A 22,574-nucleotide genomic window follows, 5' to 3' on the forward strand; every position below is an offset into this window, starting at 1 on the left:
CGGTAAAGTTAAAAAATGCTTCACATAAAAACAGACAAGTAAGTCAAAACCAGATTTTGCCGGCCCTGCTCAGGTGCCTCATAAAAATACACAAACGGGTTCCATGCCTGAAATGAAATAATGCACAAAGGAGTACAAATGTACCTGTGATAGCCTCAACCAGTTACACTGAAAAAGTTGCGCTGTGACCCTAATAGATAGAGTTGAGGTGACTTAAAATCGACCCAAACAGAAAATAAAATCAAATATCTTACCCATTTTATCATTTCTTTTAAAGTTTGTTAGCATAGAGAAGTCATAATTTTAATCATTTAACACCTTTTAATAACATTTATGTCATGATTTTAAAACTACCAGGTGTTATATATCACATCATACATACCACCTACATTTTTTTTTTTATGAAATTTTATCATCTGTCATATCAAAGCCTCTTTAATTTGTTGATGAATTAATATTTCATTAGAGGAAGTCAAGCTTAATGAAGATAAACCACATAAATCATGTCCATATATACACCATGTACCTCTGACATGCTTCACAAGGAATACAATTAAAATATTTCTGTCACCGTCCTTCTGTGTGTCCAGATAATTGACTCCACGGTCAGACAATATCATGTGTCGTCCAGTGCAACACATCTCTAACTAAATGACCATTGAAAACATGTTTACGACAGTGTGGTGTTAAACTTTAGATTTATCTGTGGTAAGTTTTAAGGTTAAATGTCAAACTATATTTTTATGCAAATTTGTCATTGCAACAAATGGTTTAGCTAAATTACTATGACATTAAGTAAGTGGCATTGTTTGGAGACATACATGTAGTCAAATGATGTTGATTGTGAACTTTAATTAAATGTATTTTGTATGTACTTAGTGACCTATAATCCATATGTATATAGAAGTATGCTAAGATGAAATGTATTTTGTATACCTGTATATATCTTATGAATGTAGATTTTGTGTATGATAATAAATAATAATTTTTAGTTAATTCTAGCATAATTATCTTTCAACGTTTTTATTTAAAGTAACTGTGAGGCATATGGGCTTTTCAAATACAACCAAATGACAAGATATATAATATGTGAAAATGTTTTTCCCTATTATGTATCCCATATAGTGTGATATAATTGATATCTTTAATGTTGTTGTGAAAACTCATTCACTAAAGAGTGGGCATATAGATTTGCCTTTATTAGTCTGAGCTTATGTGGCTACCAGGAACACAGGAACAAGGTAACTGTACTTTCTCTTTGATGTCATTCGTCCCTTCTGACTTTTATGTGTTATGTGGCCATTTTCCTTCATGTGGCTAAAAAGAACAATAGAGAGAACAATAGAGTAGCCACATAAGTACTGTCTTGTTTGAACATCTGTTCTGCTGTCTTGCTGTCATTTTGTTACACTGTCCATCTCGGACTGTAAACTGACAAAACAGTGCAATGTGGGGGCATCCAAATCCCAGCTATTGACACATTTCAAGTTCATGTACAGCTGCTGTTTTAATTAATTTAAGGGATATAGCAAGATTAAAATGTTCAAATTAATTAAGCATCTAACAGTATAAAATCTGGTCAGACAGCATAACTGAACTTAACAATATATATTAATATATATATATAACAAATGCTATAGGCAAGTAATCATTGTTTGTAGTATTAACTCGAGAATTAATTGATCATCCTTCATTGTTGGTTTTTTGGTCCATCCATTTGTTCCTTTGTTGTTGATTTATGTTGGGATTATTTTTTGTGCGCTTGTTTTCTGAGAATTTGTTTGTTTGATGTGTTCAAGTTGGTTGGTTGTAGTATTTGTTGAGTAGTTTTATTATTCTCCTATTTTGTTAGTTCTTTCTAGTTTGTAGTTTTTGTTCAAGTATTATGAATGTTTTGTTTGTTATTTAATGTGCGGTAATATCGACTTTAATAAAGTCTTCAGTATCTTGTTTTCTTGCATAAATGATCAGTCAAAAACAGCATTTCTTGGTATTTTTGTTCTCTAATAGAGTTCAACATTTAAATTTTGTAATGTTTAATGTTCTTTTATTTCCACATTTCCAACATTTTGGAATGATTTACATTAATTAATAAAGTAGACTTTTACTGTATTTCATTCAGTTATGAAAAATTTAAGTTATCTTAAAGGGACTGCACTGAACTTTTTTGACATGACGGAACTGGAAATATATTTTGGAGATTAATGTTCCATTTGATTTAGATGTATGTAGACTGTTAACTTGCTTGTGAAATTTCATGTCATTCACTCTTTTTGTTTTTCCAGAATAATTATTCTAATTGTGAAAAATGACCCAAAATTGAAAAGTGCTCAAATCTGGCTAGAAATAGCACAAAATAGGATTTTCAATTGATCTTTTTAGTATATTTCTTCGTTATCTTTTGCATATTTTTCTCTTTTAATAAGTGCCCAAGTTGATCTATGTTAGATATTATTAGTATTTATTTTTAGTATTTTGGACCACAATGGAGTTCCTTCAAATGACAAAGTATAATGACTGCCTGATTTTGGCTGGCTTATACATGTAAATGACTATTGGGAGCATAAAAGTTGTTGTTTGCATGTCCATCCTTCCTTACATTCTTGTTATGCTTTATAACTCTGCTATTTCTCATTCATTTACCAGTGAGTGAGTGTCACTGGGATGTTGTAGGTATTTGATGTGTTGGTTCCTGTGGACCTCAACCATTGTGAAATGTTTTATGTAAATGGGGAAAGGTTATCATAGTCTCCACTGACTCACTCAGAGGCAGATACAAGCATATTTTTTTTTCTTTACTTTCCCTTATACATTTAGTATAAACTTATAAACTTCTATAACTTATAAGACCATAATGCGGCCCAACCATTGTTATAGCTTTGTTAAAGCAGCATTGCAGACTATCTATATATTGCCATGATATATAAGGTATATATTCTTGTTTAAATTTTAAGTGAGCAGAACTTTATTATTTTAAGTGTATTATGTTAGAGAAGTGTTGAGGGAAGAAGCCAGGAAACAGAGATATGGTAGAGAGACTAAGAGGAGGTATAATGATGATGATGTATCAATAAAGTATGATGAGTAGAAACAAATGGTATCATTAATCATGCCGGAGAATGAAAATGATCATTTCATTTTAACGATGAAAACTGTCAGTATTGTACTTATGTATAGGCGCTTACTTGTCCAATTTTCAATTACAGAACAAAAAAGATAGACTAGGATATTCCTTGTAGAATTCTGCTGGCTTGCTACTTGTTGGCAACTAAAATGTTGTTGTTATTGTTGTTTTTCTCTTATAGCAAAGTGTCCAGCAGTTGTTTCTTGGCATTCATCATTAGTCATAGTTTTACCGGAGCAAATTCCAAAAGGGATTCTGATATATTTTGCTGGCATTTTCATAATAATTTAGTCTGTATGAATATTAATAATATTGATATTATTGTAAAATTTGATATTTAAAATGCTTGTATTGTTATACATTGAACTGGTGGGGAGGTGGTGATGGCGTGACAAGTGTGTGTGTGTTTAGCATGTGTGTTTTGAGTGGGGAGTTGGGGAGGGAGTCAGGTCCATGGGTAGTTTTTTGGGGGCTTGAGAAAATTAAAGCTGGTTCTGCCATTTGTTAACAAAAGATCTAACAACACGGTTAATCAAAGATTAATTAAATCTGTAAAATCTGTCTTTTGATGTCTTCAAAATATAAATAAATCAGTTTTAATTGAATTCAAGAAATTCAGGTTAAAAAAAAAACACACAAACACAATATCTTTGAGCTAGACTAGAAGTTCATAACATTGACTCCTTTCTTGATATCTCCAATGGCTTCATATTCAAGATGGTAACTTTTTTCAGATTTCTATCTGAGAAATATTCTATTGGAAATGGATACATTTTCTCCTTTGGGGAATGTGTAATAAAGGCAAATATTGAAATCAAAGAAGGTTGCTTGCTGATTCAGATAATTGAGATCTTAACAACTTTATTCTTGCTGTACTGTAAACATGGTAAATTGAGTTTGATGCAAGAGTTATGCAAAAAAATTTGTATGAAGGAAAAAAAAAAAGAACAAAAAAGTATTAAAGGTGTGTAATGTTACATTGACGCCACTGCAGATGCTATTGTGCTAGTTGGAAAAGCTGAATGAACTTGGTTTGAACATATTAACCCTTTCACTGCCATAAAAATTTTCGGTGTATTTGCCATATGGACGGCTTTTGCTGTTCCTAATAATAATAATAATAAATAATAATAATAATTAATATAAATAATTATACCATCGACAATAATTATTATTATACTAGCAGATTTGGAAACATATATACTTATTAAAATACTAATAACAAATAATAATAATTATTTTAATTAATTATATAGTAATTTCTTAGAAAACCTTCTGGCAAATAGGTGATCAGTATATAAATAACCCTCTGGCAGCGAAAGGGTTAATAATCAGCTTGATTATGATAAAAACATGGAACATATCTGATATTACCTTCAATGACATTGTTTTTAATTAAGACACATGGACCCAAGGACTTTGGTTCCTGACGTTGAGATCAGACATCTTTACTGCAAAGACAAGGCTTCTGTATAATATAACATTAACTGTTTGATAAAACACATTGTGAAAATAACAAAATTATAAAGGTTAGGCCAAGGTTATCAATCCAAGGTTGTCAGGCCATTAAAAAGATTGTCAGGCGGAGATTTTCAAGCCATTACCTTTGCAGCCAGTTGAATAATACAATTTGATGCACAATTTTATTTTCATCCTATGATACCCCTTATCCTGCTGAATTTGTGTAATGGATGTGCCCAGTCTTTCATTCTTGAAAAAAAATCAAATGTTGTGGAATTATAATTATATATCAAGATGACAATTTAAAGTTAAGTCAGCCAACAGTTTTTAGAGCCAGTCTAGCTGCAGGTCACTGTCAGACTGACTGCATGTAAGGTGGTAATGGCTTATCACTTTTGGTTTCAGCAGAGGTTAAAGGTTGATATAACAATGGACAGTGTTCTAAGCTCATCAAGAGAACAGCTCTGACATTATAGCTATTGGATCTTGGAATACAGTTAAGTTTAAAAAGTGAAGAAGATGCACTTAATTAAGAAATGATTAATATTATGGATCCAGAAACATATATGTATTAAGTTTAAATATCTGATGTTAAAATATTACAGAAATGGAAACTTAAGCCTCAGGTAATTTGATACAAGTATGTGTGTGTGTGCCAGAAAAAAAGGGTATATCATTCTAGTGATCAAAAATGTATCATGGGTTTCTCATGCATAACAAACATTCAGGAGAGGGATGGTGGCAATCAATCAATTCTTGTCTGTCTCAAATATGACAAAGTTAAGCACTATCAAATTAGTGCCTTTCACATCCTAAATGTTGCTAAGAAATCAGAAGAATACATCTTTGTACATTAGGCGGAGTGTTTGCTGGAATATTCATGATATTTCTACATGAATCATCCCCGATCATTGCGATTATTTATTAGTGTTTTTTAGATGTGTCTGTCTTGAATGATTCCAGCATGCAAACCATTACACTTCCCTCCGAGAAAAAGATTTACTGCCATACCATTTTATTTGGGTGGTGGAAAAAATATTGAATTTGGCGTTTTTTCCTCAAAAAATGGCTCTTCTTTGCAGTGTTTCAGCTCAATAAGCTGTAAATCTTGTGAGAAGTTCTTTTAAATTTGAATTTTATGGAAAATTTTTATTTTAATTATGTGCAAGAGAGTTATTATCTCTCCATGTCTCTAAATTATTTGCGATGAATTTTAGTGAAAGGGGCGATATGGTATCAAGTTATTTTGTTTGATTTAAGATGCTTATTAAAATTCAGTGAGAGCATATCACTTGTGTTGAAGCAACAATAGTGTAACTTGATGATCTTAAACGAACACGTTACAGTATTATTGCAATGAACGGCTGGTTCTCACTATAGTATGATAGTTTCTGGTGTCAGATTTCAAGCTTCGTTAATGGACTTGCTAGGTTCGGTTTCTCTGAAGACAAATTATGGAAGTGTTAAGTTGCTAACATGGTAATGCACATGCCACAACCATCTTATTCATGCTAGATGCTGATTTTAGTCAGATAATAAAATATACTGTTACTTTAAATACAAATATGTTGTAGAAGAATTTTGATGAAAATTATAAAATATTGTATCAGAGTATCACTGTAATCATCATCTCAGTTTTCTCTGCAATACTGCAGTAACTTATATGAAATAAAGAAGGATTTACAACAGTCTTGCAGTCAACCCTCAAATTGTGTGATGTCAGTTTTGAAAAAAAAAATCCGTACAACATAATTGTCATAATTAACCATTATGCCATGACAGTGTTTCTTGTCTACTAAAAAATAGGTAATGAATGGGGTAACAATGTAAAAGTTATAGAGTTTGGCAATATTTTAATGAGGGGTGTCTGTGGCTGAGTGGTTATGGTTGTTGACTTTAAACCACTTGTATCCGGAAATCCGCTGTGGGTTCAAAACCCAACAGGGACTTTTGGTAAATCCAGTTAGCTTATGGAACATTGGTGGTTCTACTCAGCTGCTCCTTTATGACTGAAACAATGCATTGAAGTCTTCATTCACTAGTAAAGCTGGAAATTATTAATTATTATCCAAGTGGAATGTGATATATAAATAGGTATTGTTCCATACTTAAAACATCACATATAATTCATTATAGAGAACAGGTCACTAAATATTCAAAAGTTAGGTCAATATTGCCAAATAATACCTGAGTGTTTCTTGGTAATTTAATTCAAATATTTCAAATTTTCAAAGTCAGTTCATTTATACGCTGGCAGGCTGGCAGTGTTTCTTATACATTACTTGTGTATGAATTTGTAACAATGTAAAATCAATACAGGTGTTTTGGTAACTTAGTTCAAATAACTAAAATTTGTACTTATTAATTGACAATGATATGTTATGCTAGAATATTGTTCCTTTGTTTATTTGTTATTTCCAGCATTTTAGTCATGTTTTGTATTATATATTTACAGGGACTTGAGCCATAACAGGATAACTTTGATAGAACCTGGATCATTTGAGGGACTGTCTCAACTTAGAAGATTGTAAGTTACTACAACAATGTAACATTACTGAAGTTTAATATCCTGTGCCTCGCTAAATATTTTGAATGAACTTGTCCATCTTTCAATGTGGACTAAAGCCATTCATCTCTTTTAGGGAAATTTCAAAACAGGTAGTGACTAAAATGGAAACAATGCAGACAATGATCAGACTGCACATGATTCCGTATTCTGATTCCTTTCACCTATTTCTGTCTCCAGTAGTCAAGTATTTTATATAGGTGACTTTAGCATCACTTAAAGCTCAAATTGTCAAAACGACTTTGCCCTTGTCAACCCTTAGGTGTAGATATGTTGTGCATTTAAATTATGTAACAAATCTGTACATTTGAATTCTATTGTAAGCCAAAAAAAATCAAGCATGTATCTTTAAAGTCTGCAGTATGAACTTTGTTGCTTGACAGTTCACATGTTTATTTTGAAATGATGAATACAGTATTTGTATAAGATGGAATGTGTTTATACAGCATACAGTCAAAATCTTGCAGAAGTTTATATAGGTAACTAGAGATTTGATGCATTGATGCGGACAGATATAATGCAATCCGTGCATTTCATTTGTGCATACCATTCTTCATCTTATCAACAGTGATTGGATAGTCCCCAGATTCCTAGTACATATTGTACCGCGCCTTGTATGATATATTAAAGGGACATAACACTAGATTCCTAGTACATATTGTACCTGTCTTGTATGATATATTAAAGGGACATAACACTAGATTCCTAGTACATATTGTACCTGTCTTGTATGATATATTAAAGGGACATAACACCAGATTCTTACTACATATTGTACCCCTTCTTGTATGATATATTAAAGGAACGTAACACCAATTTCCTGGGTCATATTGTACCCCTTCTTGTATGATATATTAAAGGAACGTAACACCAATTTCCTGGGTCATATTGTACCCCTTCTTGTATGATATATTAAAGGAACGTAACACCAATTTCCTGGGTCATATTGTACCCCTTCTTGTATGATATATTTTAGAGGGACAGAACGTGTCCAGATTCCTAGTCAATATAGTGCCCTGCCTTGTATAATGTATTAAAGGAACGTAACACCAAATTCCTTGTAAATACTGTGCCCTGCCTTGTATATATTAAAGGGACCTTACACCAAATTCCTTAGAGTACAGTCATATTGTACCCCACCTTGTATAATATTGTAAAGGGACATAACACCAAATTCTTAGTACATATTGTACCCCTCCTAAATGCATGATATATTAAAGGCATGTAACCCTGCCTTGTATGATATTATAAAGGAACACAACCCCATATCCATGGTACATATTGTACCTCATTTTCTGTGAAACATAACTTGAGATGAACTGCTTATTTGATCAGTACCTAGTTCTAAAATACTTCACAGCTCCAAATTGAAAAAAAATGTCTTAATTGTGACAGAAATGCATAAAGAAAAAAAATTGTAAATATCCATGTGAAGTTTGACTGTAGTAAAAAAAAAATTATATTCTTAACAACATATTTGTAGTTGTTACTTCTGGAGTAAGGACTATTTTGTATGTTTTAATTGTCCTGTGATTGGCAGTATCAGTATTATTGTATGGCCTTAGGATAACTTAAATCACTTATTAATTTGTTTGATATGTATTTTTTTTCTACTTAGAAAATGATAATGAATCTGTGAAACCCAACCCCCCCCCCCCCCCCCCAAAAAAAAAAAAATAAATTAATAAATAGAAACAGACTACTTAAATTTGATACTTGAAAATATTGAGTTTTGAAAGATATATATTTTTTTACATAAACCTGAAGGCAAGCCATGGTCCCAAGTGATTAAAGTGCCTGCCTCTCAACTTAGAGATCATGGGTTCAAGCCCTAATCAGGTCACAACCATGTTTCTTCACATGACACCAGTACTGGTTGGTTCCAGGAAGTAGACCAAGTTGCAAGAACTTGTTTCGCAATCTAGCTGAAATAAATATGTTTAATCCAAGGCAAGCCTCTTTAATACCACACAAAGACTCAAATTCTACATGTCTATATAAATATATCAATTTCGTTTTCTTACAAGATGATATTCTAAAATTTATGAATGAGAAAATTTGCATTTCTAGGGCATTTGAAAAAAGAAAGGCAAATTTAATAGGAAGGAGTCCTGCTGTGCCTGTGTGTGTTGAATTTCAGTAAATACAGGAGTTCAGTTTCAATTAGTCCTTATAGGGATCTATTTACATGAAAATTGCAGTTTAATTTCAAATTTCTATAGGTCCCCTATTAAAGAGAGTTTAACCATTTTAATAAAAGAGACAGTAATTTAAACAGTGAACAGTTTTTTGATGTTCATAATTTGACGACCTTGTGCTGGGTCAATTGTATGACAAAGGAAGTATTTAACGTAATTATATTAGGAATTTCTTTCAGGATGACAAAAATCTTTTTCTCATTACTTAACGCATCTCAATTTGAATATATCTCGTCGCAGAGGATTGGGTGACATAAAAACTACCTTTTTGAGCTGTTTTTATTGTTGTGTTTTTATGACAGGTCTTTGAAGTAAGGGTCGGATTCCCTTTTCTTCAATTGCTGATTATAAACTGCTTGTCATTCAGAGCAGCAAACTTGTTTCACTTCAAAGAAACAGCTTATAATCGTTAAATACTATTTATATCCATTTTGAAAATTGTTGCTCTTGTATGTATTATTATGATTAGAGCATGGATACATAAGGAACAAATCCAATGGTCACTCTAGCTTCAAAGTAATTAGCAATTGTTATTGTTATTCTGACCTTTCATAATGTGCAAGCCTAAGTCTGAAATTTTGGTGAAAATTTACTTGGGTCTTCTCATGACTATTACTGTATCATTAAAACCATGAAGCCAACATTACATGATACCTAACCTGTCCAAAGATTGTGTTGCTGAACACAAACCCAACAAAACACCAAAGTCAGTGGTAGCTGAATCTATCTTTGCATACAACCAGTGTTGACCAAGATCAGCTTGCACATCTTTGCCATGTTTGCTTGTCAGTCAGTAAATATTTTAAATTCACCCTGAAAATAATGAATGGTTTTGTCCAGATTGAAAGATGGACAAGTCCATTTCAGCATGGCAAGGGTTAATTTCTCGAGATTTTATCTCATTACTATTAAACCAGGTATGCTGATTTTCAGTTTGTTCACCTGTAATTCAGAATTGATGTTTTGATTAATGTGAATAATTACAGTGCACTTTTGTTCAATTACAGGGATTTATCAAACAACAACCTCGGCAGCATCAATGGAAGTATATTCTCTGGTTTACCAAATCTACAAAAATTGTAAGCATAATCTATGTTGTATCTTTGGAGATCTTTTCATGAGCAATCATTTTATAAATATGTAAATATGTTAGGAAAGATTACATAACTTTTGAGAAGAGATAATGGTAGGAATATGTTACCAGTATATGGGGACGAGCCATTCTGTACTGTCTCCATTACATGTCTTAACAGACATTTATACAATTAAATATATTTTGAATTGAAATTTGAACACCCTAACAGTAGACTGTTCCAACAGGACTAGTTTATTATGTAATTTTTAGGGGTGTTTAAGTTGATGATATAAAGTACAGCTTACATTCAGTTAGAATAAAACATAATTGATATTCTTAAAACTGCACTCCCTGTACAAGAGGTAGAAAGAAAAACTCTTATAGAAAATATATTCCATAGGTAAAAATAGTTAAGCTACAGGGTGTTGCTAAAAGTTCTCACATGTCAAACTATTTCACTGGTTTGAGCAACTGATATTGATTAATGAAAACTTCCTCCAAAAAATAAACATGAGATCTTTGTTAAGGGAAATTAATTATAATAGGATATCGAAAAGGAAACTGTATATAATATATGTTTAAAGTATTGTTGAGTGGACGATCAAGTTTTAGTTAATGATAATGCCATAAGCGGTCAGGAATGACTGCCACCATGAAATTGTTGCATTTCTTGTTGATTTGATGTTTAATAGCAGGGATATGCTGCCCTTCCTACTTAAAACTTTGAATAAATAAAAAAGAAATCAAATTTTTAGTCTCTAGATTTTTTTTCCAGTAACATTTTAATTGATCTAGGTTTTTCGTTGTTTTCTTTTTAAAGAATGGATAATTACCTGCACTTTATGACATGATATCTGGTTATCTGGGATTTAAGTGAGGCAATTAGCATTGAATAATTTAATAATATTAATTTGACTAACATGGCATAAATTCTTCCCCCATCCCCCTTCCCCCCCAAAAAAGGAAAAAGAAAATGTCAAAGTAAAATACAATTTACAATTTTAAAACTCTTTTTTTCTGTCAAAAGATTTTGAAAGTTGATTAATTAATGAAATCTCTGCACTTTTTTTGTTTAGGGTACATTATAATATATCTATATTTATCTTCTGAAACATAATTGATTTACTAATGCAGTTTATAGTCTATTTCACTCACAAATCAAGTTTGTCCCTCCCTAATGTAGACATTAATTGAATCTTTATAAAAGGCTGCGGTTTTTCATGTCATCCCTAATAATTTGAAATTGTTCTATATTGAAGTTGATTCCCCTGCTTCTCTACGGGTCCTAATTTGATTTGTTTGTAGAAAATTTCTCGTTTACTTGCTAATATTTTGGTCGCTAGTTGAATTAAGAATTCAATGGTTTCGTAGAGGGATGTTTTTTGAAACGATAAAAGCCCTGCAAGTTGGAGAGATGTGGAGAAGATTTTGTTGCTGGAGCCATTTACAATGTGAATGCTTCATTTGATTGAGATAAGGTTTTGCATACAAAATAATTGACTTTATTCTTTACGTGCATATGATCGTCGCGCATGTCAAAAAACATCAGTCTGTAAAATTTAAAAAAAAGAACTTTGAAAATTTAGTGATTGTTGCAAAGTCAACAGAATTACAAACATTGAGAAATTGCAAAATAGTCAAATTTTTTTCCATGCTGCGCTATTAATTATAAAAGCTGTACAAATGTATGGCGCTCGGGGAATTTGCAACGTATTCAAATTGTTAAATGCTGTAAAATGAAGCTGTACAATCATGTTGCATTTAAAGGTATAATTACATGATTACAATCATTTGAATTATAATAGGACATCTAAATCTGAGAGTTCTGGAAACATGTTTGCCTGTCAAAGGTAATTTAAACCATACCATGTTGAACTTCGATATTTGTGGTGAGATGTCATCAACTGTGTATCAAATTCAAAGAATGCCTATTGTTAATTCATGTATATTACATTATTACATTATCAGTATTTGTTTTATTTATTTTAACTAATCTAGAAGGTGGGCTATGTATACATTTTGATGCTTACTTTTATAGGGCAGGTTGTGGTTATGGCAGGTTAAAACCACCAGGCCAGGTCTCCGTCAGTCTGCTTTATTTTCAATTTTGAGATCCATTTTAGACATAAAAGAAATGAAGTGGGGATTTTGTCTTTTCGGCTTAGCTCAATAGGGCGAGGATCAACTTTGTAATACAGGGGTTGTTAGTTTGATCCTCGGACAATCAAAATTTCTCTAAGACAATTCATCTTGGACATGACGTTATTTGTCACTCATCACTGAACAAATAGTTGGTCACTTGTAGATCACCAAGAGGTGTTGAAATTTCTGTATAAACCAGACAAACAAAGGAAGGAGTGATTCAAATTGTAATTCTGTTAATTTTGTAGAACAACAACAACAGCAATGTATTATCCAATGTTATGTAAACTATATTTATATATGTTTATAATTTCAGAATGTTATCATATAACAAGTTGAATACAATACCTGATGGAACATTCAATGATCTTCCAGCTCTCAGACGACTGTAAGTTGGGTTATTTCCTACATCTCTTTGTATGTATTATTATAAAAAAACCTTGACATTGGTGGTGAAGCCTAAAACCCAAAGAATAAAATTTATCAAAATATTATTACTACAGTAACTATATTTATCATTGACTGACCACCTAAACAATTAAAGCACAATGTCAAGGACTTGTTTAGAAATAAGTGAATCTCAGGTGTGCTCTAAAAAGTAAGGAAGATTAACACTGAAATTTAATTCGTAATAACTATAAATTATGTAAGTAAGATTTTAATTAGTTTTGTGGTTTTCCAGGGATTTCCAGTCCGATTATTTACGATGTGATTGTCATTTAAAGTGGATTGTAAAATGGACCAAGTACAAAAAGGTCAAGATCAAATCCAGCACTACATGTGCAGTACCAAAAGAGTTGAAGGGTTCATCGTTAAAGAGGTTGAAACAGAAGGATCTCCATTGTGGTATGATATTTTGATAAAATGTGAAATTATGATCAATGTCTACACAGATTGGCAAGTGGTTTTTACTTGTCTCAAGTATCTCAACTAGCATTATGAGATTCTTGCATATCAGACTGGTGTTTCCATTAGTTTACCCATGCCAGAAATTTCATCTGGCACGAGGGAATGCCAGGCAAGTTGCTTGCTATACAATGATGTCATTTAAGCGCATTTTATAAATGAAACTTGTTAATGTGACTTCATTTCGGGGCATTTAAGAATGAAACTGCATGCTTAGGATGAAGTCATTTAGCAGTTATGAATTCATATGCTATCATAAGAAAATAGTTATGTAAGAAATTATATTAGATTTGTATGTCAGATATTATTATGGTTTCAACAATTCCCAGACTTGGTTGGTTGTATGTAATGCATGAGACCAATAGTCAGTTGTAGCCTGGACTGCCACCATCAGAGCCGTGCAAGTGGTTGCAGGGAAATAAACCAGCCAGTCTCCGCTCTGTTGGTTCAATGCAATGGTTTTGTTTTAAAACCTAAATAATAAAGGATATTAATGTTTAAATTCTTTTGCGTTTAATGGAGAATTTATCATGCAAGTTTCCATTTAAGGTCTGGCCTATAACAAAGGATTTGGTAATCAGTCACTTTTTCTTAAGGATTGAGTAGTGGATACACTTACCATGTGCATAATTTGGTTTATAATTATTCTTGAGATGATTCTATCCTTACAGAATGTCTGAAAGAATCTAATATGCATTGACATACATGTATTGTTGAATACTTTAAAGTGACATTATGCCCTTCCAAGGGTATATGTAGAGTGAACAGTCAATTTTTATGCCCCCGCCATGTAATGGCCGGGGCATATAGTGTTACCCTGTTCCGTCATTCCGTCCTTCCGTCCTTCCGTCCTTCCGTCCTTCCATCCTTCCGTCCTTCCGTCCTTCCGTCATTCTGTCATTCCGTCATCATCAGTTTCCGTTCATTATCTTAAGAACGGTTGGGCACATTCAACTCAAATTTGACATATGGATATGTCATGAGAAAATACAGGTCAAGTTCGAATTTGGTCATGGTTCGATGATTTTTGGCAGAGTTATGCCCCTTTTACTTTGAAAATAATATGAAATTTTCAGTTTCCGTTCATTATCTCCCCAACGGTACAACACAATCAACTCAAACTTGACATATGGATATGTCATGAGAAAATACAGGTCAGGTTCGAATTTGGTCATGGTTCGATGATTTTTGGCAGAGTTATGCCCCTTTCACTTTGAAAATAATATGAAATTTCAGTTTCCGTTCATTATCTCAAGAACGGTTGGACACATTCAACTCAAACTTGACATATGGATATGTTATGAGAAAATACAGGTCAAGTTCGAATTTGGTTATGGTTCGATGATTTTTGGCAGAGTTATGCCCCTTTTACTTTGAAAATAATATGAAATTTTCAGTTTCCGTTCATTATCTCCCTCAAGGTACAACACAATCAACTCAAACTTGACATATGGATATGTCATGAGAAAATACAGGTCAAGTTCGAATTTGGTCATGGTTCGATGATTTTTGGCAGAGTTATGCCCCTTTCACTTTGAAAATAATATGAAATTTTCAGTTTCCATTCATTATCTCCCTCAAGGTACAACACATTCAACTCAAACGTGACATATTGATGCGTCAAAGGAATGCGCAGGTCAAGTTCAAATTTGGTCATGGTTCGATGATTTTTGGCAGAGTTATGCCCCTTTTACTTTGAAAATAATATGAAATTTTCAGTTTCCGTTCATTATCTCCCTCAAGGTATAACACATTCAACTCAAACATCACATATGGATGCGTCAAAGGAATGCGAAGGTCAAGTTCAAATTTTGTCATGGTTCGATGATTTTTGGCAGAGTAATGCCCCTTTCACTTTGAAAGTAATATGAAATTTTCAGTTTCCGTTTATTATCTCCCCAATGGTACAACACATTCAACTATAATTTGACATATGGATATGTTTTTGGAATGCCCAGGTCAAGTACAAATTTGGTCATGGTTCAATGATTTTTGGCAGAGTAATGCCCCTTTCACTTTGAAAATAATATGAAATTTACAGTTTCTGTTCATTATCTACCTAACAGTGTTACATATTCAATTTTAATTTGACATATGGATATGTCAAAGGAATGGGCAGTTCAAGTTGGAATTTGGTCATGGTTTGATGGATTTTTGGCAGAGTTATGTCCCTTTCACTTTGAAAATAATATAGATACATCTTAGGAATAAGCAGTTTAAGTTTGAATTTGGTCGTGGTTCTATGATTTTAGACAAACTTATCTTTCCTGAATGTTGGAAAAATTTTGAACTTTCAGTTTCAGCACTCATTCTTTTAGCCATTATTTTGGCTACAAATATGCAATATGCTTTTTCTAAAGGTTAAGACTGAATAATTTCAGTGCCTTGAACGTTGTATGGAAATGGTTTGTGTTAATATTGAAAAGTTTTAAGGGCTTTGAACTTAAAATGAAAAAAAAAAAATTAATGCACCATCTGAAATTTTGGCTGCATGCGGGGGCATCCGTGGCATGATGACACATTTCTAGTTTCATATATAAATTATATATATATAGTCAGTTCAATCTTTCAATACATTTAGACAGTTCAGCTTATTTAGACAATAAAAAAATGAGCATAATGTCAAATGGACACTTGAAACTGACTGATAAATATATTTCGTGAAAATAAACAAATTTGAAGTGTTGAATCATTCTATTTATATAAATAAACAATAAAACAATAAATTTTACAGATCGTCCGTTAGAACTGCCTCTGTTTGAGATTAAGCCTGGGATGAGTCAGATCGTGTTTGAAGGAGACAAGCTTCCGTTTGATTGTCAAGCATCGGTTGTTGACCCAAACACCAAGATGTTCTGGTTACGTCGTGGGGCAGTTGTGGAGACGAATCGTTCTCAGGGGATATTTATACACACTCGTAAGACACCGGACAACACGGTGATGATGCATTCTCTAGTACTGGAGGATCTCAAGTCTCCGCAGAGTGGCAAGTGGTTGTGTCTCGTCTCCACACCTCAGGTACCATGTTTGATTCTTTTTTACGTACAGTATAAATGATCATTTGACAAACTCTATTGAATACCTGTATAACTTTGTTCAGAAAATAGAAAATCAATTTTGAGTGCATTGATGTAGAATAATGCATGGTTCGAGTTGCGTAAGAAGGCCGACAGGTCTGAGTGATGAATTACATTTCGAGAAAGCATTTGAACGATAAACTATGCATTATAATACTATAATGCAAGAAAAATTAATATCTATTTCTATCTAACATGGTAATAAAAAAGAAAAGAGAATTGATATTTGAATATGTTGAACTACACTGAGCATAGAAGTAATTTTCCTGACATCATATCTGACACCACATGATGTGTAAGCATTCCTTTTTTATGCTATGCATGTATCATGTAATAATGCCCTTGATTTGAAAATATCTGTTTGAGAGGGGAATAGTGTGAATTGTGTAAGAATTGATGTTAGATCATGCACATGATTTTTGTTGTCGATGAAACTGTGAAAATTCAAGTCCATAATGAAATGGGTCTGTAGTAAAAATACAACACCTACCCAGCTTTATAATTGCTTAATACTGTATAATTATATAAGCACATTACATAGTAAACTGCATTCATATCTCATTGATGTTGCATATCTCAGATTTTTCTCGGTATACGACACAGCAACATTTATGAATATTTTAGACATTTTATCTATTGATTTTATTCAGAATAGGTTAATATTTTAAAGAGATGAATATTTTTCAGGAGCCATATTTGAATATTTATAAGATTCCTGTATAAAAAATGCAGGAGAAGTTAAGTCTGGAGAAGCAAGATAATTTAATTGTTTTTGTAAATCTGAAATTCAAATGTTTTCATAAAGCCATATACTTTATTTTGGAGACAAGCCATTTATTAATGTATCATGAGATGTTATGTGCAGCCAAGAAGAATATTCTTTATTCTATATTTTTGCTTTTGCATTCGTCTATTATTAATATTAAAGGCCCATTATGCCCCCAGAAATCCTCCTATTTCATCTATTATTAAATAATATAAAGGGCCCATTATGCCCCCAGAAATGCTTTCATTTTTCTTTCTGAAAAGCTTTTAATTTTTGATGTCTCGTATTAATTTCCAAAATTTATTCATTGGCCAATTACAAGAACCATGTTTCATTTCTGTTGCATTTTGGAAATAAATACAGTTATAGTAATTTAGAATTTTATATGGAAGTCAAAATACTGTAGGACAAAAGCCCCCCCCCCCCCCGACGAAAGCCCCCCCTGTCTAAAAATGACAAGGTGGACAAAAGCCCCCCCCCATGAAATTTACACATAGGACAAAAGCCCCCCCCATCAAAAGTTCAGGTAGGACAAAAGCCCCCCCCCCCCCCCCATCTTTTTTCACACGCACAGGTGCTCAAATTCATCAAATTTCACACAAACTTTTAAATAAAAATGAAAAGAATTTGTTTTAATGTTTATTTATAATGTATATATTGAAGTGATAACAAAGTGTATGATAACAGATGAAATAATGCATGCATGCGATACCGAATTCATAGCTTTTCATATACACACACAACAAGGGTCAGAAGAGTAGTAAATGTGTAATCACTTTTGTAAAGGGACCAAATTAATATCCTTAGCACTATGTCACCTACATGTGATGTCCATCCATACATATCTTTTAAACACATAAAATACACAACTTTAATACACTATATTTAAATTTGATTGACCAGGGGGGGGGGGGGGCTTTTGTCCTATGTGTAAATTTCATGGGGGGGGGCTTTTGTCCACCTTGTCATTTTAAGAGGGGGGGGGGTGGCTTTTGTCCGTATCCCCAAAATACTACCTTCAGTACCTTGTCTACATTTTGCAACTTATATGACGAATAATGTCTTACGCATTGAAATTTTCTTTAAGAGATTAGCATTTCATACATGTAATATGCTTTTAAACCATTATTTAAACATAATAAAGTTCATATTTTCCACTTTAAGAGATTGAAATATTTGTGTCTGAGGCATAATGTGCCTTTAAGTTTTGAGATATCAATGTGAAAATGAAAATTTATAGTTGGTTAGCCAATAGTGTATAAACCTGGTCAGTCTGCAGTGATGTGTAGACTGGTTCTAGGGGCGAAGAATATTCAATTTCCGTTCCAGAATTCTAGGAGATATTTTACATCCTAATGTCATATCAATGCAGATTTTTTAATGAAATTATATTTTGTCGAGGTGCATAAATTGAAGAAAAGGATGGCAAAGATGTTCAAGATTAAGGTTTATGTCTACTGTCAATGTCTCAAAATGAGACAGATGTAATGATACAAATCTGAGATGATTTTCTTATAATTTTCTTCATATCATTTTGGTTATTTGTTGTAATATGCCCTTACATAATTATTGTCTTGCTTGTTTTATTGGGGCCAATTTTATATTAAATATACAATTGTTGAAGACAAACATTGCAAACATTGGCTCCTAGAATGATTTTCGATATTGGCTTTATAGCTTATCTGAGCACAAAGTGCTCAAGTGTGAGTTTTTGTGATCACTATGTGTGCATTGTGTGTCTTGCATTCTTCAAAAAAATGGTGTCAAACTTAAAACAACATCTCCTCCTAGACCAATAGGCCAACATTGTTAAAACAGTACAAGAATGTTCTTGGCCTGAAGCTCTTTAAAAATTGTTCAAAGAATTCCTTTCCATGCTAAATTATGGTTGCCATGGCAACTGAAAGAGAAAACTTAAAAAGCTCCTTGTTTATTATGAAACACAATTTTACTTGAAGTTTGACTTATGCTAGTATTCATATGTGTGTGAAAGTTTTGTATTGTGACAAAGCTTCCATAAATTACTCCTAACTATGCATTGTTACATTGTTCTCTTGGTTTCTACAGGGCAATGTCACAAAGACCGTCACAATCGTTGTGATTGACAGCAATGCTCCACAGTGTGAGAAAAACACCACCAAGACAAACAAAGGTGTTTATATATGGGAGGCAACGGTTGCCGGAGTAATAAAAGAATTGCCATGTAAACTAGGAGATGGTATGATCACCCATTTATGTGACAAGCAGGGAAGATGGACAAATCTAAATCATACGGCATGTGGCTTCACCAATGAACTTACTAGAAAGTTACAAAGTCTTGCTGAGGTAAATAAAATATGTTGTACATGTATGTAGTTCAATATAGGAAAAAAACAAACATTTTTAACGTGTAATAAAAGTAAGTGTATTGATATGTCAAAGCTATATTCAAAATTTCCATTCTTAAATATTGCTTCTGAACCTTAGAATTTAAGCTAACTTTTGTATAAATATTGTCCAATTGTGTTTAAATGGCTATTGTTCTGTTAAGATTTTGATATACAATCATGCTTAATATTAAATTGTGTAATTTAAGTTTTTTACATTGATCTGGAGCTTGAAACCTTGAAATAATAAGTTGATTGCTTGAAATTATGAAAATAGGAATTTGGTACCACCCCTTGTTCATAACATTCTTGTTGAAGAGCCACTGTCTTTCGTGAAAGAATAGGTCATTACTTGCACAGATAACTGTGTTGGTGCACTGTAAACCAAACAAACAAACAAAGTTGCACAGATCTAAACGCACTAATAAGGTAAATGCTAGGTAATGAACCTGATATTGAATCAAACAGAACAAAACCATTAAAAAAATGAAATATGATGTTTGTACTAATGTATAAAAATTTTATGACATATTTTCAGAAGGACACAAATTCGTCCAAGATATTAAATGATGCGAAGAATCTAGAGAAGCTTGTATCTGCTCCACTGGTCAACGAGGAGGACCCCCTGTCCACCATTAATCCGGAGTATGTTGACCTTGCGTCTATGGCTATATATAGACTTTGTCAGCGAGCTTCACTTGGAGAGGAGGTAAATAAAGATATGATAGCACTTTATATGTTTGTTAATATGTCTTATTTGTTTGAGTATCTATTGTTGGATCAAACTATATATATGCCTGATACTATATAGGAATAGGATAATGAGACTATGTGGGGATATTTTTGTTGAATTTCAAGCCACATTTATCTGTCAAACTGATACGGCAACTTTCTACACTCTTCACTTGTGGAAGCAGACCCTAGGTGCAACTTGATGCGTGGTTTGTGGCATGAGAGGTTGCCACTAATCTTCCCTGCACTAACTGGATAGCATATTTATATGTATATTAATTTGACTTCCTGTATAACATTCCAATCAATAGAGATGAGATGTTGGTGACTTTATTTTATAGATATAACATTATGACAAATGGAATTCTGTAAACTGACTTTCAAAAAAGCATGACAGTAAGGTGACTGTAGTAAGGCTATAAGGAAAGACAAAGTAGTTACATTTTGAAGTATGTTTTGTTTCTTTACCTACGCCACCTAAATGAACCATGTTGGCGAGCAATGTGTTGTGCAATATTTTATGCATGTATATATTTTTGTTTACAGATTGTAAGGTCAGTGTTGTCAAGCACCAGTAAAATAATGAACATCAGCACTAGTATATTATATGAGGCACAGAAACAGAGAAAATCTCTCTCTAGGTAACATTACACGACTTTTTTCTGTCCTTATTCTGGAAATATGACTAATACAATTGTTGTTAGGAATTTTAGCAAACAGAGAAAGTATGTAAAGCAGTCTAACTTGTAAATATTGAAAAAAAAAATATATATATGCTGTTTACAACTTACTGTTTCAAAAGGAAAAGATTTTTAAATAACATTCATTTTATATGCAACTGTATATATATTTGATTGCATATGAATTAAGTGAATTAGAATTTTCTATCTATTTATATGGCAATTTGGAATTGTATGACAATTTGATTTGAGTTAAGGAAATTAAGCTGTCACTTGAAAATAATGGTAATTTTAGATGATACAATTGATAGACTAAAAGCTTTTGTAGATGATTTTCTTATCTAAGTATTTTAATGTAATTTTTAAACTAATTTTTAAGCTATTTATTCCATCTTATTATTTTTCGTGGAAACCGACAAAGATAGAAACTTAATTAGCCCGACTCTTTAGAAGAAATAGAAAACTATTAAATTTGTTAACACTTTATGTTTCCAAGAGATCATCTTTTATGATTTGATGTTACATACCAACATCAGAGATTGGAATTGAGAAAATTTCATTTCTCTGATAATGAGAGAATATTTTTCATTCTAAGCATTTAGGTCTATGTCAGTAATAGTGTAATAGATAACACTGATTTTGTGATTTTAGAATCTCTAAGGCCATTGAGAGCATACCAGGACAGTATCGGAAAGAGGACAAGTTCAGTCAGTCAGCAGAGTTCATCGTCATGGAAGCAAGGTCATATGCTGCAAGCGAGTTCAAAGGAGTACAGTGCAGTGGACTGGACCTCACATATGATGAGACTGCTCATAGATTGATACAGTCTGTGACTCGTATAGTGTTTGTGTGTAGTGAACCAGTCAACAATACTTCAAATTATGAATATCTGAAATGGGTAAGCTCATAATTGATCTTAAAACTGTTATTGCAGAGTCACAGTTTTTTTTTTGCTCATTCCATTGTTCTCCAGCCTTCCATGCTAAGAAAGTTTAAAAGCTTATTTCTGTCAGGGGTTGAAGATCATAGAGGACATGTTGCGTTTGCATCAAAATAGATGAACACTGAAAAGTTTCCTGTAATTGGTATCAGTCTGTCCACATTTAAGTTTCTATTGTCTTTTTTTCCCTTTCAGTGATGAAAAAGTCAAAACTTAACTCTTAATTTGTTATTGTTAAAGTTATTGGACTATGGGGAAAATAATTGATCGAACAACAGTAAAAGACGGCCTGAATTGAAAAGTTTTCTGGCTTTTTAAATATTGATGAAAAAACAGAAAATTATCCAAGAATGAGTATTATAGAAGGAGACAGTATTAGAGAGCGCTGGTTTTTCTGAATGTTTACATTTCATTAGAGGCAAATGCAAGCAGCCATTTAATTTGTGTGATAATTATCGTAACTGTGTGCTACATGCACAATTTCCTGTAACTGCCACAACGTTAAATGCTTTGTTTGCAGTGCACTCAGGGGTGAAGGCAC

At 32.7% G+C, this 22,574-nt stretch overlaps 1 protein-coding gene across 1 annotated transcript in view; it reads left to right on the forward strand.

The window, feature by feature from the left end:
- LOC132730294 (adhesion G protein-coupled receptor A3-like) overlaps nucleotides 1–22,574 on the forward strand; it is a 58,230-nt gene that overhangs the window by 26,987 nt on the left and 8,669 nt on the right. Inside the window, exons 3-11 of the mRNA XM_060716190.1 lie at nucleotides 7,041–7,112; nucleotides 10,357–10,428; nucleotides 12,883–12,954; nucleotides 13,249–13,412; nucleotides 16,207–16,490; nucleotides 19,383–19,640; nucleotides 20,220–20,390; nucleotides 20,960–21,054; nucleotides 21,745–21,991. Coding sequence (XP_060572173.1) covers nucleotides 7,041–7,112; nucleotides 10,357–10,428; nucleotides 12,883–12,954; nucleotides 13,249–13,412; nucleotides 16,207–16,490; nucleotides 19,383–19,640; nucleotides 20,220–20,390; nucleotides 20,960–21,054; nucleotides 21,745–21,991 — 1,435 coding nt within the window. The remainder of the gene's footprint in view (nucleotides 1–7,040; nucleotides 7,113–10,356; nucleotides 10,429–12,882; nucleotides 12,955–13,248; nucleotides 13,413–16,206; nucleotides 16,491–19,382; nucleotides 19,641–20,219; nucleotides 20,391–20,959; nucleotides 21,055–21,744; nucleotides 21,992–22,574) is intronic.

The sequence above is a fragment of the Ruditapes philippinarum genome, unplaced genomic scaffold (genome assembly GCF_026571515.1).
Source record: "Ruditapes philippinarum isolate M1 unplaced genomic scaffold, ASM2657151v2 ctg6208_1_1_1_1, whole genome shotgun sequence".
In the NCBI taxonomy this organism is placed as follows: Eukaryota; Metazoa; Mollusca; class Bivalvia; order Venerida; family Veneridae; genus Ruditapes; species Ruditapes philippinarum.